The sequence below is a fragment of the Gorilla gorilla genome, chromosome 16 (genome assembly GCF_029281585.2).
Source record: "Gorilla gorilla gorilla isolate KB3781 chromosome 16, NHGRI_mGorGor1-v2.1_pri, whole genome shotgun sequence".
In the NCBI taxonomy this organism is placed as follows: Eukaryota; Metazoa; Chordata; class Mammalia; order Primates; family Hominidae; genus Gorilla; species Gorilla gorilla.
In genome coordinates, this window is record NC_073240.2 from 50,223,562 (window position 1) to 50,237,474 (window position 13,913).

Sequence of the window (13,913 nt, forward strand, 5' to 3'; positions counted from 1 at the left end):
ATAAATTCATAGTGTAAGGACATCTCTGAGAATGTAGTAGAAATATGTCTTGGACAAAGATGCCCTCTCTCACCACTTCTATTCAGCATCGTATTTGAAGTCCGAGTCAGAACTATCAGGCAAGAGAAAGAAATAAAAGGCATCCAAATAGGAAGAGAAGAAGTCAAACTACCCTGTTTGCAGATGACATGATTTTCTATGTAGAAAATCGCATAGTCTCTGTCCAAAAGCTCTTTGAATTGATAAATAACTTTAGCAAAGTTTCAGGACACAAAATCAATGTACAAAAATCACTAGCATTCTTATACACCAACAGTCAAGCTGAAAGCCAAATCAGGAACACAATTCCATCCACAACTGCCACACACACAGACACACACACACACACACACATACAAATACCTAGGAATACAGCTAACCAGGGAGGTGAAAGATCTCCAAAATGAAAATTATAAAACATTGCTCAAAGAAATCAGAGATGACACAAATGCATGGAAAAAGATTCCATGTTCATGGATAGGAAGAATCAAGATCATTAAAATGGCCACACTGCCTAAAGCAATTTATAGATTCAATGCTATTCCTATCAAACTACCAATGACATTCTTCACAGAACTAAAGAAAACTAGTTTAAAATTCATATGGAACCATAAAAGAGCCTGAAGATCCAAGGCAATCCTAGGCCAAAAGAACATAGCTGGTTGGGTGCAGTTGCTCACACCTGCAATCCCAGCATATTGGGAAGCCCAGGTAGGCAGACTGCTTGAGGCCAGGAGTTTGAGACCAGCCTGGGCAACAAGGAAAAATCCTGTCTTTGCAAAAAATACAAAAAAATAGCCTGGTATGGTGATGCATGCCTGTAGTCCCAGCTACTCAGGAGGCGGGAGGATCACCTGAGCCCAGAAACTTGAGGCTGCAGTAAGCCATGATTATGCCACTGCGCTTCAGCCTGGGTGACTCTCTTAAAAAAATAATGACAAAGCTGGAGGCATCATGCTACCCGACTTCAAACTATACTATAAGGCTACAGTACTAAAACAGTATGTTACTGGTACAGAAAGAGACACATAGACCAATGGAACAGAATGAGCCCAGAAATAAGGCTGCACACCCACAACTATCTGATCGTTGACAAATCTCACAAAAACAAGCAATGAAGAAATAACTCCCTATTCAATAAACGGTGCTGGGATAACTGGCTAGCCATATGAAGCAGACTGAAGCTGGACCCCTTCCTTGCACCACGTACAAAAATAAACTAAAGATGGAGTAAAGACTTAAACGTAAAACTTAAAACTATAAAAACCCTGGAAGATAACCTAGTAAATACCATTCTGGACATAGGAACTAGCAAAGATTTCATGACAAACATGCCAAAAGCAATTGCAACAAAAGCAAAAATTGACAAATGGGATCTAATTAAGCTAAAGAGCTCCTGCACAGCAAAGGAAATTATCAACTAAGTAAACAGACAACCTACAGAACAGGAGAAAATTTTTGCAAACAATGCATCTGACAAAGATTTAACATCCAACATCTATAAGGAGCTTAAACAAATTTATAAGCAAAACCAAACAGCCCCATTAAAAAGTGGGCAAAGGACATGAACAATTTTGAAAAGACATACATGTGTCTAAAAAACATATGAAAAAATGCTCAATACTGCTAATCATTAGAGAAATGCAAATAAAAAACACAGTGAGATACTATCTCGGATCAGTCAGAATGGCTATTACTAAAAAGTCAAAAAATAAACGCTGGCAAGCTTGCAGAGAAAAGGGAACACTTACACACTGCTGATAGGAGTGTAAATTAGTTCAACCATTATGGAAAGAAGTGTGGCAATTCCTCAAAGAACTAAAGACACAATTACCATTTCACCCAGCAATCCTATTACTGGGTATGTACCCAAAGGAATATAAATCATTCTACCATAAAGACACATGCATGTGTATGTTCATTGCAGCACTATTCACAATAGCAAAGATATGGAATCAATCTAAATGCCCTCAGTGGTAGACTGGATAAAGAAAATGTGGTACATATAGACTATGGAATACTTTGCAGCCATCATGTCCTTTGCAGGAACGTGGATGGAGCTGGAGGCCATTATCCTTAGCAAACTAACACAGGAACAGCAAATCAAATATCATATTCTCCCACTCATAAATAGAGCTAAATAGTGAGAACAAATGGACACAAATAGAGGAACAACAGATACTGGGGTCCACTTGAGGGTGGAGGGAGGGAAGAGAAAATATAACTACCAGGTACTATGCTTAGTGCTTCGGCAATAATCTGTACACTGAACCCTTGTGACATGAGTTTACCTGTATAACAAATCTGCACATGTACCCCTGAACCTAAAAGATAAAAAAAAAGAGAAAAAAAAGAAATATGTGTTGGACCACAATTTCAGATATGCAAAGAATAACATATAAATTTATATTTATAAATATAAATCAACCTAGCTTTAATTTTGAGAATTCTGCTCTTCCAGTTTGGTAAAAAACTTAACTTCAGTTATTCTTGGGTTTCCCTCTTCTGTTTCAAGATGGGATAGATTTCAAGAGTTTTATGCATGGCCAAAGCTAAGGCATCTGGGTGTTGAGTCATTCTTCTACCCTGATTCCTCTTCTGGGGTATTCACTTACTCTGTTCACATAGCTTCTACAGTTCTGAACTCCCTCCTACTTCCAGAATCATTTTAAAATATGGGAAATATTTATGAGGGGTCCTTATGGACCTATTTGTTCAGACACATGAGGCAGCCCTGATTCTCTGGAGTATTGCTGCCTCTGCTATGTGCAGTGGTGCTGTGGTACAGATAAATACACAAGCATGGCTCCCCAAATATGGGGGCCATAAATTTTCTCTATGCTCCCAGGTCCATGGGACTCTGTGATAGTTTCCCTGGGCTGCTTCTCAAATGCACTCTAGTGCTGCTTCCTTTATTTTCAGTGCATTTGGCATGACCTTTTGAAAGGGATTCATGTTTTACCCTAGTCAGGAAGCATTTATGACTTTTTTCCCTCAACCTTTCCTTTCCAATATCTTTTTGAAAATATGAAGAACAGAAAAAAATGGGATAAATGAACACAGTTTAATATTTCATAAGCCCATTCTGCCAATAGGAATTAAGTTTTGACCAGAACAGAGGCAGAGTAAAATTCTGATCATGTCACTCTTCTGCTTACCATATTATAATGGCTTCCTATTGCTCCTGGAATACAGATCATATGCCTTAATAAAACACATGGAGATCCTGCCTACCTCTCCAACCTCTTCATGCACCACAGTCCCTTCTCATTCTCTCTACTGGGACCAAACCTGTGTTTCACTGTGAAAAGGACAGGTTTCTTTAATTACTATTATTATTATTTTTTTATTTTTGTATAGTACCTCTTCACCTGGTTAACTCCCATTCATGCTGTAAAGTTGCAGCTTTAGTGGAATTCTTGCGGGGAAAGCTTACATATTGCCACTTATTATAGATACTCATGGCACTATGTATCTTTTCTTTGTAGCACTTGTCCATGATGGTTACCTTCTCTGATAAGAAGAGAAATGCAAAGGATAACTTCAATTTAATGGCATTTTCACTTGTCAGACTAACAAAACTCCAAATGTTTTCACAATAAATTTTTTGAAATAAATGAGTACTCTTACCTACTGCTGGTGGGATTATAAAACTAGCACAACCTCTGTGGAGGATAAGTTGGCAATACCTTTTTTTTTTAATACCTTTTGTCCCAGGCAGTCTACTTCTGGAAATTGATCCTATAGATTTATTTTCATAGTATAAAATGACATATTTTGTCTTTATTCATTACAGCATTTCTTTGGTAATAGAAAAGTACTGAAGAAAATTAAATGTTCCCCAATAGGAGGCTGCTCAAATACACTGTGATATACCTATTCAGTGGAATACCCTGTAGCTATAACAAAAACAAAAATGTGAGAAGCTTCCTAAATAATGAGATAGGAAGATTTTTCTGTTAAAAAAAAACATACAAAAAATGCATATGACGTGCTACCTTTTGTATAAAAAGGGTAAAAGTAAAAAAAAAGTATGTGTATATACATATACACACAAACATATGTATCCAGTTTGCCTGTATAAGCATAGCGAAACTCTGAAAAGATACACAAGAAACTAATAAAAAGAATTATCTATGTTTTGGGGAAGAATGAAAACTGAGAGGATATGGAACAGAATAAGATGTAAGAATGCAAAGTAATGAAAATATTTAATTATGTTCCCTTCTACTGATTATATTATACATGATTATGAATGAGGCAAAGTTTTGTTTTTCTTTTTGAGACGGAGTCTCGCTTTGTCGCCTAGGCTGGAGTGCAGTTGCGCGATCTCTGCTCACTGCAAGCTCTGCTTCCCGGGTTCACACCATTTTCCTGCCTCAGCCTCCCGAGTAGCTGGGACTACAGGCGCCCGCTACCATGCCCGGCTAATTTTTTTGTATTTTTAGTAGAGACGGGGTTTCACTGTGTTAGCCAGGATGGTCTCGATCTCCTGACTTTGTGATCCATCCGCCTCAGCCTCCCAAAGTGCTGGGATTACAGGCGTGAGCCACCGTGCTGGGCCAGTTAATTCTTTGAAGCCAGCAATGGTGTGTTAAAAAAGAAAATTCAATCTACAAATAACAAAAAAAAGACAATACTTCAAAGTATTCCTGTGCTTAATCTATCACTATAGGTCTATTAAAACAAGAGCAACAAACGGTTGCCAATGTATAACTTAAAACATCCAGAGGGTTACCCCATCTACAGTTGCCTAAAGTCATTCTTAGTTCCTGGAGAATTCATTTAGAAGCATAAGCATAATAAGGGCACAGTGAAATCTAAGTTTGGTTCTCCATTATAGCTGTGGTCCTAATGAATTGTAGGCCCATCCTGAATTAATAATTCTCCAATAAAAATGATAATCAAAGAATTTAAACCATTGATACAGTTCCCTTGTTGATATTAATCTGTTCATTAATATTACTTGGATCATATTTCCAAATTACAGAGTGTAATAGCATCTAACGCACTTTCATAGATCACAATTTTATTCTTTTGTTTCCCATTTTACAGTTAATCCTATATAGCAGATATTAAGGAGGCACTAAGCACTTTTTGCTAACAAACTATCCATTTTTTTCATTTAAGTATTTAGCACTTAGTTAGCAAATGTGGACTTCTCACTTACTGATTTCTTGGTTTAAAATCCGTGGGTTCAGTATGGAACAAATGGATTTAGTAGCTCTTGAATATCTTTACACTGTAAACTTACTATTGATAACTTTTATTTCTTTAGAAGCAATATCTAAGTCCTAGGAATTCTGAGCCTGCTCATTATTGTTACCTCCCAAACTAGCGGAGTGTGATTCAGAACACAATAACATTGTATTTTCTTTCCTCCTTCTCTTCCTCCTTTTAGAGAATACATGATAGGATGTTTTCAGCTTTCTAGCTTTCAACAGATGCAATGATCAAAGAGTCTGTCCCCCTCTGCTTTAATAAATGTGGAACATTCAACATTTGGCATATGAAGAGTAACTGGGTACATCTGAACTATTCTGTGCTCTTCATTCTGTTCCCTAAAGGGACAGATACAAAGAGAAATCACATAAACTATAATCCAGTTGAGTAGATTTAATTTCCTTTTCCTATTTGGTCTACATGCACCACCTGGTGGTAAAGTAGTGCATTTCACATAGAGTGTGTGTGTGTGTGTGTGCGTGCGTGTGTGTGTGTGTGTGTGTGTGTTTTGAGGAGTATATAACATGAAAAAGATAATTTTAATATACTTTCTTAATACTGATTTAGATAGACAACACAATTATTCTACACCAAGAATCTAATACAACACTTGAGCACTACTTCATGTATACCAGAACAGGAAGTAAAGGAGAGAACTCATGCTGGAAAGTAAAATAGCTTTCTCTTATTTACCTTAGCAATACATATTATAATTCCATCTCTAAATTAACATTTATTGTTCCAATATTCTTATTGAGGCAAAAATCAAACACTGATAATCAATGTGAAACCATTTCCTCCTTTTTAAAGAATAACAGCTTTTAAAAGTAGGTGCCCTGTTCCTTATATTAGTAGTGAGTATAAGTCACAGATCACAGAATTGTAAAGCACCATAGAGGCATTAGACCAATACACCAATTTTACAAATGTAGCAGCTGAGACTCTGGAACAGCAGGTAACTTGCCCAAAGTCATACTGGTCATTAGTGGTCCAACACAAATAAGAATCTAGATCTTCTCGCTTTCAGCCTAGGATTACAACACATAAAAATTGTACTTATATTCATATTCAATGAATTGTCTCTGTATGATGTGATAATATTCAACTTATCTACACAGTGCTTTAAGGCACTCATATGTTAGTTAACACATACCAGTTTTGTTCTAACATTCTGAGCACAAAGAAGTAATTGAAGAAATGCATGTATCATAAAGCTATGGAAAAGATTTTCTAAGTATTAAAAAACCCTATATATATGTTCAAATGAATAATTTTCCAAGTATAATACAACTGCTATATTGCAAAGAAGGTTTAAAAAATTCCCTTTCCCCTTCTAACTGCTTCAGAACCAGAGATCTGTTTCTACAAAGTAGGTACCCACTTGTAGATTTAAGCATAAAACATGTTCATAGCTCCCTCTCATGACCATTGAATACTATACAAGCCTCCTTTTATTCTCGCTGTTGTATTCAACTAACAGCTCACTGGCTAAGTTTTAATTGCTTCCAATGAGGTCAGCAAAGGTATTTATCGAAAAGCCCTGAATAAAAGGCTCACACACACACACAAGCACACACGCGCTCACACACAGAGAGAAAATCCTTCTGCCTGTTGATTTATGGAAACAATTATGATTCTGCTGGAGAACTTTTCAGCTGAGAAATAGTTTGTAGCTACAGTAGAAAGGCTCAAGTTGCACCAGGCAGACAACAGACATGGAATTCTTATATATCCAGCTGTTATCAACAAAACAAGTAAGTTACTGTTATTTGTCTTTAAAAACAATGCTGAATGTTTTCTAAAAGTTTATCTCTTTTTCTGATTTTAGTACCGAGCAGGAAAGTAAAGTTACAAGATTTTTGAGCCATGTAACTATCTATAGTAATTATGCTGTAGAACATAAAGATAAAGTTGAAGTTCTCCAGAGCAATCCTGACATTTAACTTAAAAAACCTGGGCAGTTCAGGAGAAAATAATTGATTAACCACAAATGTAAAAGCATATAATAAAGAAGTCTAGGGAGAAAGCAGTTACACTTTGTTAGCAGTAATTGTAAAAACTTAATTTAAATCAATAGTTCTGAGTGCAGTATGGTTCTCACAAAATAGCAATTGGAATGAATGGTACAGTCATATTCTGTTTTGTCTCTACTCATGCATAAATTTTATAAATCTACACATAAAGTGGTAAAGATTTTGACATCCTCTGTGAAGGCTGTTTTAAATGTATCTTCAAAGAATAACCTATACTGTATTCTAATACTACTACTTACCCACTAAAATTTACACATACAATTTTTTATCTTCCTCTCTCCTCCCCTCCCTATTCTTAATCTCTCATTGCAAACAGAAGTCAAATAGCAAACAGCGTCACAGCAACTGAACTTACTACGAACTGTTTTTATGAGGATTTATCAACAGAGTTATTTAAGGAGGAATCCTGTGTTGTTATCAGGAACTAAAAGGATAAGGCTAACAATTTGGAAAGAGCAACTACTCTTTCTTAAATCAATCTACAATTCACAGATAGGAAGAGGTCAATGACCTAGGAGTAACAATCAACTCAAGATTCATTTTCATTATGTTATTCATGAACACCCGGAGCACTACACTATAATGCACAAATGGATACTGACATGGATCCTGCCAACTTTGCTCTACAGATCATGCTTTCACATTATCTGTCTAGTGGGTACTATATCTTTAGCTTGCAATGACATGACTCCAGAGCAAATGGCTACAAATGTGAACTGTTCCAGCCCTGAGCGACACACAAGAAGTTATGATTACATGGAAGGAGGGGATATAAGAGTGAGAAGACTCTTCTGTCGAACACAGTGGTACCTGAGGATCGATAAAAGAGGCAAAGTAAAAGGGACCCAAGAGATGAAGAATAATTACAGTAAGTAATTGTATTTTAAGTACTGCTTATGAACCTTAGCAATCTGTTAATGGATCAATTTTCAGGTGACATGTTTTCTCAGCTTCCTTTTGCTTCTTGGAAAAAAAATTAAATAAAATGTCACCTAATTTCTCTAAATTGAACTATGTTGAACTATGCCCCTAAAAATCTCTCTTGGAACAGGGCAAATCTACTTACATTATAGTTGGACCTGATAATCCAAGCCAATTTGAAAATATATACTCCTTGTCCTGAAAATGCTCATAAGTTAAGCAAAATATAAATAATATTATTCACACAAAATGTGACTTAATATTGTCTAGTGAAACTCATTAAGATATCTAATTTAGAACTTCATAAATTATCACTAAAAGCTATTTATCACTAGTTTAAAGAGTAGGGAAATTATTTTTATTAATTTGATTTTCTTTGAAATAATATTTTCATGATGTAAATTAAAATACTTAATCTGTGCTAAGATATGCATTCCTTTGCAATTGTGTATAATGATAAAATAGAAGGGAATCTGTGGTATCCTTATTCATTTGAGTCATAATGAGCTTGTATTAAGTTGATGACTTATCAGCTTAGGCAGAAAAACAGATCTCTCCTAACACTTTCCTTAACTAAATCTTTTATGTCATAAAAGTTCTGTGCTACCTTAAGAAAAATGTAAATGTGAGGGGAAAAAAGTGAGCTGGAAGAGATGGTAATTCCACGTTTTTCAATTTAAAGCCTTACATTTTTCCCAAGAATCAGTTATTCTTCTTATGTTAAAATATCAGGGTTGTGTTTTGCATTTAATGGTTATGATGAATAACCAACTTCAATAGTATTAAATGTAATGGAATAAGATACACACCTCAACATATACATTAAGGATTTAAAATACTTAGTAAAAATAAATTTTGTTTACATTACTAGCACTCAGACAACATTGTTATTAATATATAATTTCATATTAATTGTTTTAAAGTCATTTGAAAAAGAATGCATGGGGAGACTGGTGTAAACATGTGCAAATCACAGTGCCAGGCTTGCAGCAATTACTCAAACTTTTGTTGCCTGTTTACTGAACGACTTTTAGGGTTCTGAACTAATCAACCAATCAATAGGAATTTCAAAGAATTATGTTTCCAACATGAAAATGAGAAGACCTTCTTTTTAACCATAATTGATATAGAGTGTTAAGGCCATTTTAATGACTGGACAGTTATGGTTTTATTATTATTATTTATTATTATTACTGAGATTAATAAAGGTATCATGTTAGTCCTAGAAGATCATTCTTATTATACTAAAGTTTATTTAAGGAAATGACTATTTGGAGAAAATTTTTTTGATATCTACTTCTATATGAGCAACAGAATTTGGCTTATAATTAATTTATTTAAAAGTTGCTCAGATTTATCATGGATAGTATCATGGATATAATAACAATATTATATATTATCATGGATAATATATATCAATAATAATATCATGGATAATAAAACCTGGTGGAGACGACAGAGCCTAGGTAAAAATTATGACACATGGGGCAATTCCCTGTCTATGAATGATCTGGGGACAATTTCTTTGTTTTTCTGACGCTCAATTTTTCATCTATAAAATGTGGGATAGGTACAGATGATTTCCATGATACTTTCCAGTTCTTATAGTCTATTCTATTTTAAACCACAGAATATATTTCATAAATATAAAGAAACCTAAATACCCATTGTATAATTATCTCACACAATGAATGAGATGAAAGTAATAGGATAAGCTGTCAGAACTAATTTCAAATTATAGCAATAAGGTTACCAAACCTTAACTGTGGAATTCTACATGTTGACTACTACTTTTGAATCCTTTTACCAAGTAATGAAAAAGCTAAAAAGTAGATGTAAAATCCAGTGAAAATGAATAGTATGCATAATTATTTAGGATCAACAATATCTTCAATTGGAATACATTTGCATATGTAAATTTTATTTTGTTCGTGTTAAAATTTCTTGAAACAATGAAACTCAGGTAGTACACATGCATAAAATGCTAAAATTATTTTATAGTTTGAAATACAATTTAGTGCTAACTTTGAGTAACCCTAAAGCCAATTTTGTAAACCATCTCCTCTAACACCAATTCTATAGCACAAAAGAAAAAAAAAGGAAGTCGCCCTATATTGTTATAAATTAGAATGTCACAATACCAGTGTACTAAAAAGACAAGATACACATCATGTAAATAATTTTTACTTCTATAAACTTTTTAATAGGCTGTATATATGGTATACTTTCTTGATATCGTTAATTATCCTGGAAAGGGAAACTTTCATCAGAATCCTTTAAGTAAACCCTAAAACTGTCGTCAGGTTATGTGGCTATCTTATTGGAGAAGGAGTCAGTAAGATTTCTCCAAAGTTAAAAAGAGGATAAGGCACTCTTTTTTTTCTATAGGAAGTCCTTAGGTACAGAGGGAAATGCTACAATGAAGAATATATGGAGAATAACATGTTAGAAGAAAATTCTGATAGCCATTTCCTATTATTTGAAGGGTAGCCTTACTATAATAATTTTAAGAGTGAATGTCCAATTGTGCTAATTGACACATGTGAAGTTGAAGCTGCTATATTAGGAAATCTAGGTTCAAAAAATGCTCAGAATTTGTTTAAAATAACAAGAATGGAAACTTGAAATTATGACATTTGAAGATTGTTTACATTCCTCAATCATTAATTGAATGAATGGACAAATAAATGAATGAAATAATGTTTCCTTCCTATTTTCATTAAAATGAGAGAAAAAGGTAATTGGATTGTCTACTAGAATGAAATGCAGCAGGATTCTGATTAAAGATCAGAATCAAACTCAGAATTTCATTTTCAATGTTTTGATGCCTTAAATTTTTTCAACAGGTTGTCATGTCAATCACCTTTCTTTGGAGGTCTTTTAAGTTAGTATAGATTTTAGTGTCTTGGAAGATAAAATTTTACATGAAAAGTAATATGCCAGCTATGCAAAATATAATTATTCTTCTGGTTACCAAAAGAAAGTCCCCAATCTTTTCTCATGACTTTTTTTTGAATGACTGACCTGAGAATGTCAATAGGCTTCAGAGGACTACTCACTTCACCAGCAGAAGCAATGCTTCCACACACGAATGTGGTTTTTTAAGATACTAGTAAATATGGATTGGAGCTAGCAGGAGAAGTAAAATATCTAGATGTATAATTCTGCTTCCACAATGTTTTGGGCTGAGGTAGATGGATGGAGGGCATGGAGAAAGAAAAGGGAGTGGTGGGCAAGTGGATGTGACTGCTCATGTCTCATAACTTTAGGGAATTTTTAAAAATTACTTAAGCTATCCTGGATTGTGAGGTTGTCACTTACTTTAGTCTTACCTTAATTACTGTGTTGTTTTGTGAAATATTTTAAGTTTAGATTAGAATGAATATATTACAGAAAGAGTGCACCAAGGAACCCAACAGAAATAAGACTTGTATTAGTAGACATATAAATAAGAACTATGAAGATGGGGGAATTCATGAGAGGCCGAGAGATACTGGACCACATTTCTGACTCTTGAGGGGACAGAAGCTGCTACTAGAGAACTGGTCATAAGGATTGTGTACTACTGTTACCCAGGAGGCAGAAAGTCTCTCCTCTTTACTTATCTCTCTGGTGGCTTCACATTTAGCCTAACAGTGGGTTTCCAGGTGATGAAACTAGTATCTAACCTTAACTAATAATAAGAATACTAAAAGCATAAAATGTCCCTCCAAAGTACACATTCAAAATGAAGTAAATATTCATTTTCTCCGCAGAAGAAGAAGAAGAGCATTGAGAACATCATAAAAGGGTGAAATGAATGGTCAATACTTCCACTTTTATTGTCAGAACTCTCCCCATGGGGACAAGATCAGAGGGTGAATTTAGATTACTACTGCACCAGGCAGTCCAACAGCAGACAGAGGCTATCATTCTGCACCTGACAGAAATAACACTGCTCTTTAAGCTGAGTATTGAGGTGCCGAGTGAGAGAAAGCAGCAGTGCACTGGGCACTCAGTGACCGCCTTGAGAGACAGATGTGGAAGACAGAATCCAATCCCTCAGGATAATTTTCTTGCTTTTGGTATCCAATTACTAAAAAGTTGTGCTCTTCCCAATAATAGTCAATATCATCTACTCCTTTTAAGAATTTCTCGTCATAAATTGCCTCACTTGATTATAATGAAGCACTGTTAGTTCCATAGCAAGAAAAGGGTTAGCCATTCTGAAAACTGGCCAATGATTTGGCAATATTCTCTTTTGGACTGTTAGACTGTGATGGGATATGGCCTAACAATTGGCAAAAGGCAAATAAACACAGCGTTGCTGAATTTGACTTTGGCTACAAAACCTTCAGCGACTCATTTGTCAACAATTCTTTGGATAGGCTCCTACTTAACAATAAAGTCTGTTAGAAGCTAGCAAATACACATATTGCCTCTGAATATGGAGATGGTAAATTTGCTTATATTCTAAACAGTTCTTAGCAAGTTATCTAAAAGAACAATAATTCACATTATCAGAATCAAAAATAGCAATGTAAGGACAACCCCTGCCTTTAAAAAAATAGATAATAAGTAACATATCTACGCAGTCGAACCAAAATCCTAGCAATTATAGACAACGTAGAATCTTGTAGAACTGGTGACCCGCATTCCCTTAAGTAACTTGTTAGGGCTTTAAATTATGGAGAATGGATAAACTGCTGGGGAGCAGATTTGAAAATATTAGCCATTCTTTGATTAGTTTTTAATTTTATAATCTTTTCTTTTTGGCTATCACATGTGCCTGGCACTTATGAAGTGCTAATAAGTTCATTCATTGCCACGAGTGCATCTCTTATCATCTTTTCTCTTTTGTAAATCCTCATCTAGACTGACCCTTATGACTCAGCTGTACAATAACTCTTTAGCCTACAGTTCTAGAGCATTCAGAGGCCCAAGTGAATTACAGAGAATGGAAGAAGTCAGCTCTTAGATATATTGAAAGGGTTGCCTTTTCTAGATTTTTCTATCTCTCAACCTTGTCTAAATATTACAATCAGCTGGGGAACTTTAAAAAAATACTGATGCCAGGTTCCACCCACAAAAAGTTTTTCATTAAATTGATCTGAGGTAGAGTCTGGGCATCAGGAATTTTAAAAGCTCCCCAGATAATTCTGACATGCTGCCAGGGATGAGAACCGCTGGACTAAGGGGATCACATTAGATTACTGGGGAATTAAGTCAGAATCTCACAAAGGTGGGAAGGACCAGGCATTAGTATTTGTTAAAGTTCTCCAATGATTCTAAAGTGCAGCTAAGGTTGCAAACCACTGCTTATGGAGAACAAGAATTCTAATTCAGCCTGGACCACCTCAGGGGTCTTGGGAATGTTTCAGACCCTGTAGAAGGATTCAAAGTTAACTTGAACCCTAGAGGATTTTGAAATAGGCTTGATTAGGCATAAATCTCTGAATTATGCACCAAGAGGGTTCTTCTGGGCTCATCTGACCTCTCTGACAAATCTTAGTGGCTCCAACATTTGGTGAACTGGCCTGGAAATGTATGTGATGATAGCTCTGTAGCTACTATGTTAAGAAGACTGCTTTGGTGAATGAGTTAGCTGCAGGGAAGAATAGGTTCTGTACCACAGCCTCACAACGACAGGCAGGTCTGCATCTCTTCTGACACTTTAAAGTGGTGTTGCAGTAGGGTACTTGAAGTTGCAGGCCTCAA

The 13,913-nt window shown here is 35.3% G+C and overlaps 2 protein-coding genes across 7 annotated transcripts in view; one reads left to right on the forward strand and one right to left on the reverse strand.

The window, feature by feature from the left end:
* Positions 1-13,913, reverse strand: part of FAM227B (family with sequence similarity 227 member B) — a 284,908-nt gene that overhangs the window by 89,895 nt on the left and 181,100 nt on the right. The window lies entirely within an intron of this gene.
* FGF7 (fibroblast growth factor 7) overlaps positions 6,602-13,913 on the forward strand; it is a 62,473-nt gene continuing 55,161 nt past the window's right edge. Inside the window, exons 1-2 of one of the 2 annotated variants that reach the window (XM_004056164.5) lie at positions 6,602-7,016; positions 7,612-8,163. In XM_004056164.5, the coding sequence (XP_004056212.2) occupies positions 7,878-8,163 (286 nt within the window). In that variant the 5' untranslated portion in view covers positions 6,602-7,016; positions 7,612-7,877. The remainder of the gene's footprint in view (positions 7,017-7,611; positions 8,164-13,913) is intronic. The other variant, XM_055362979.2, reaches the window with a different exon arrangement.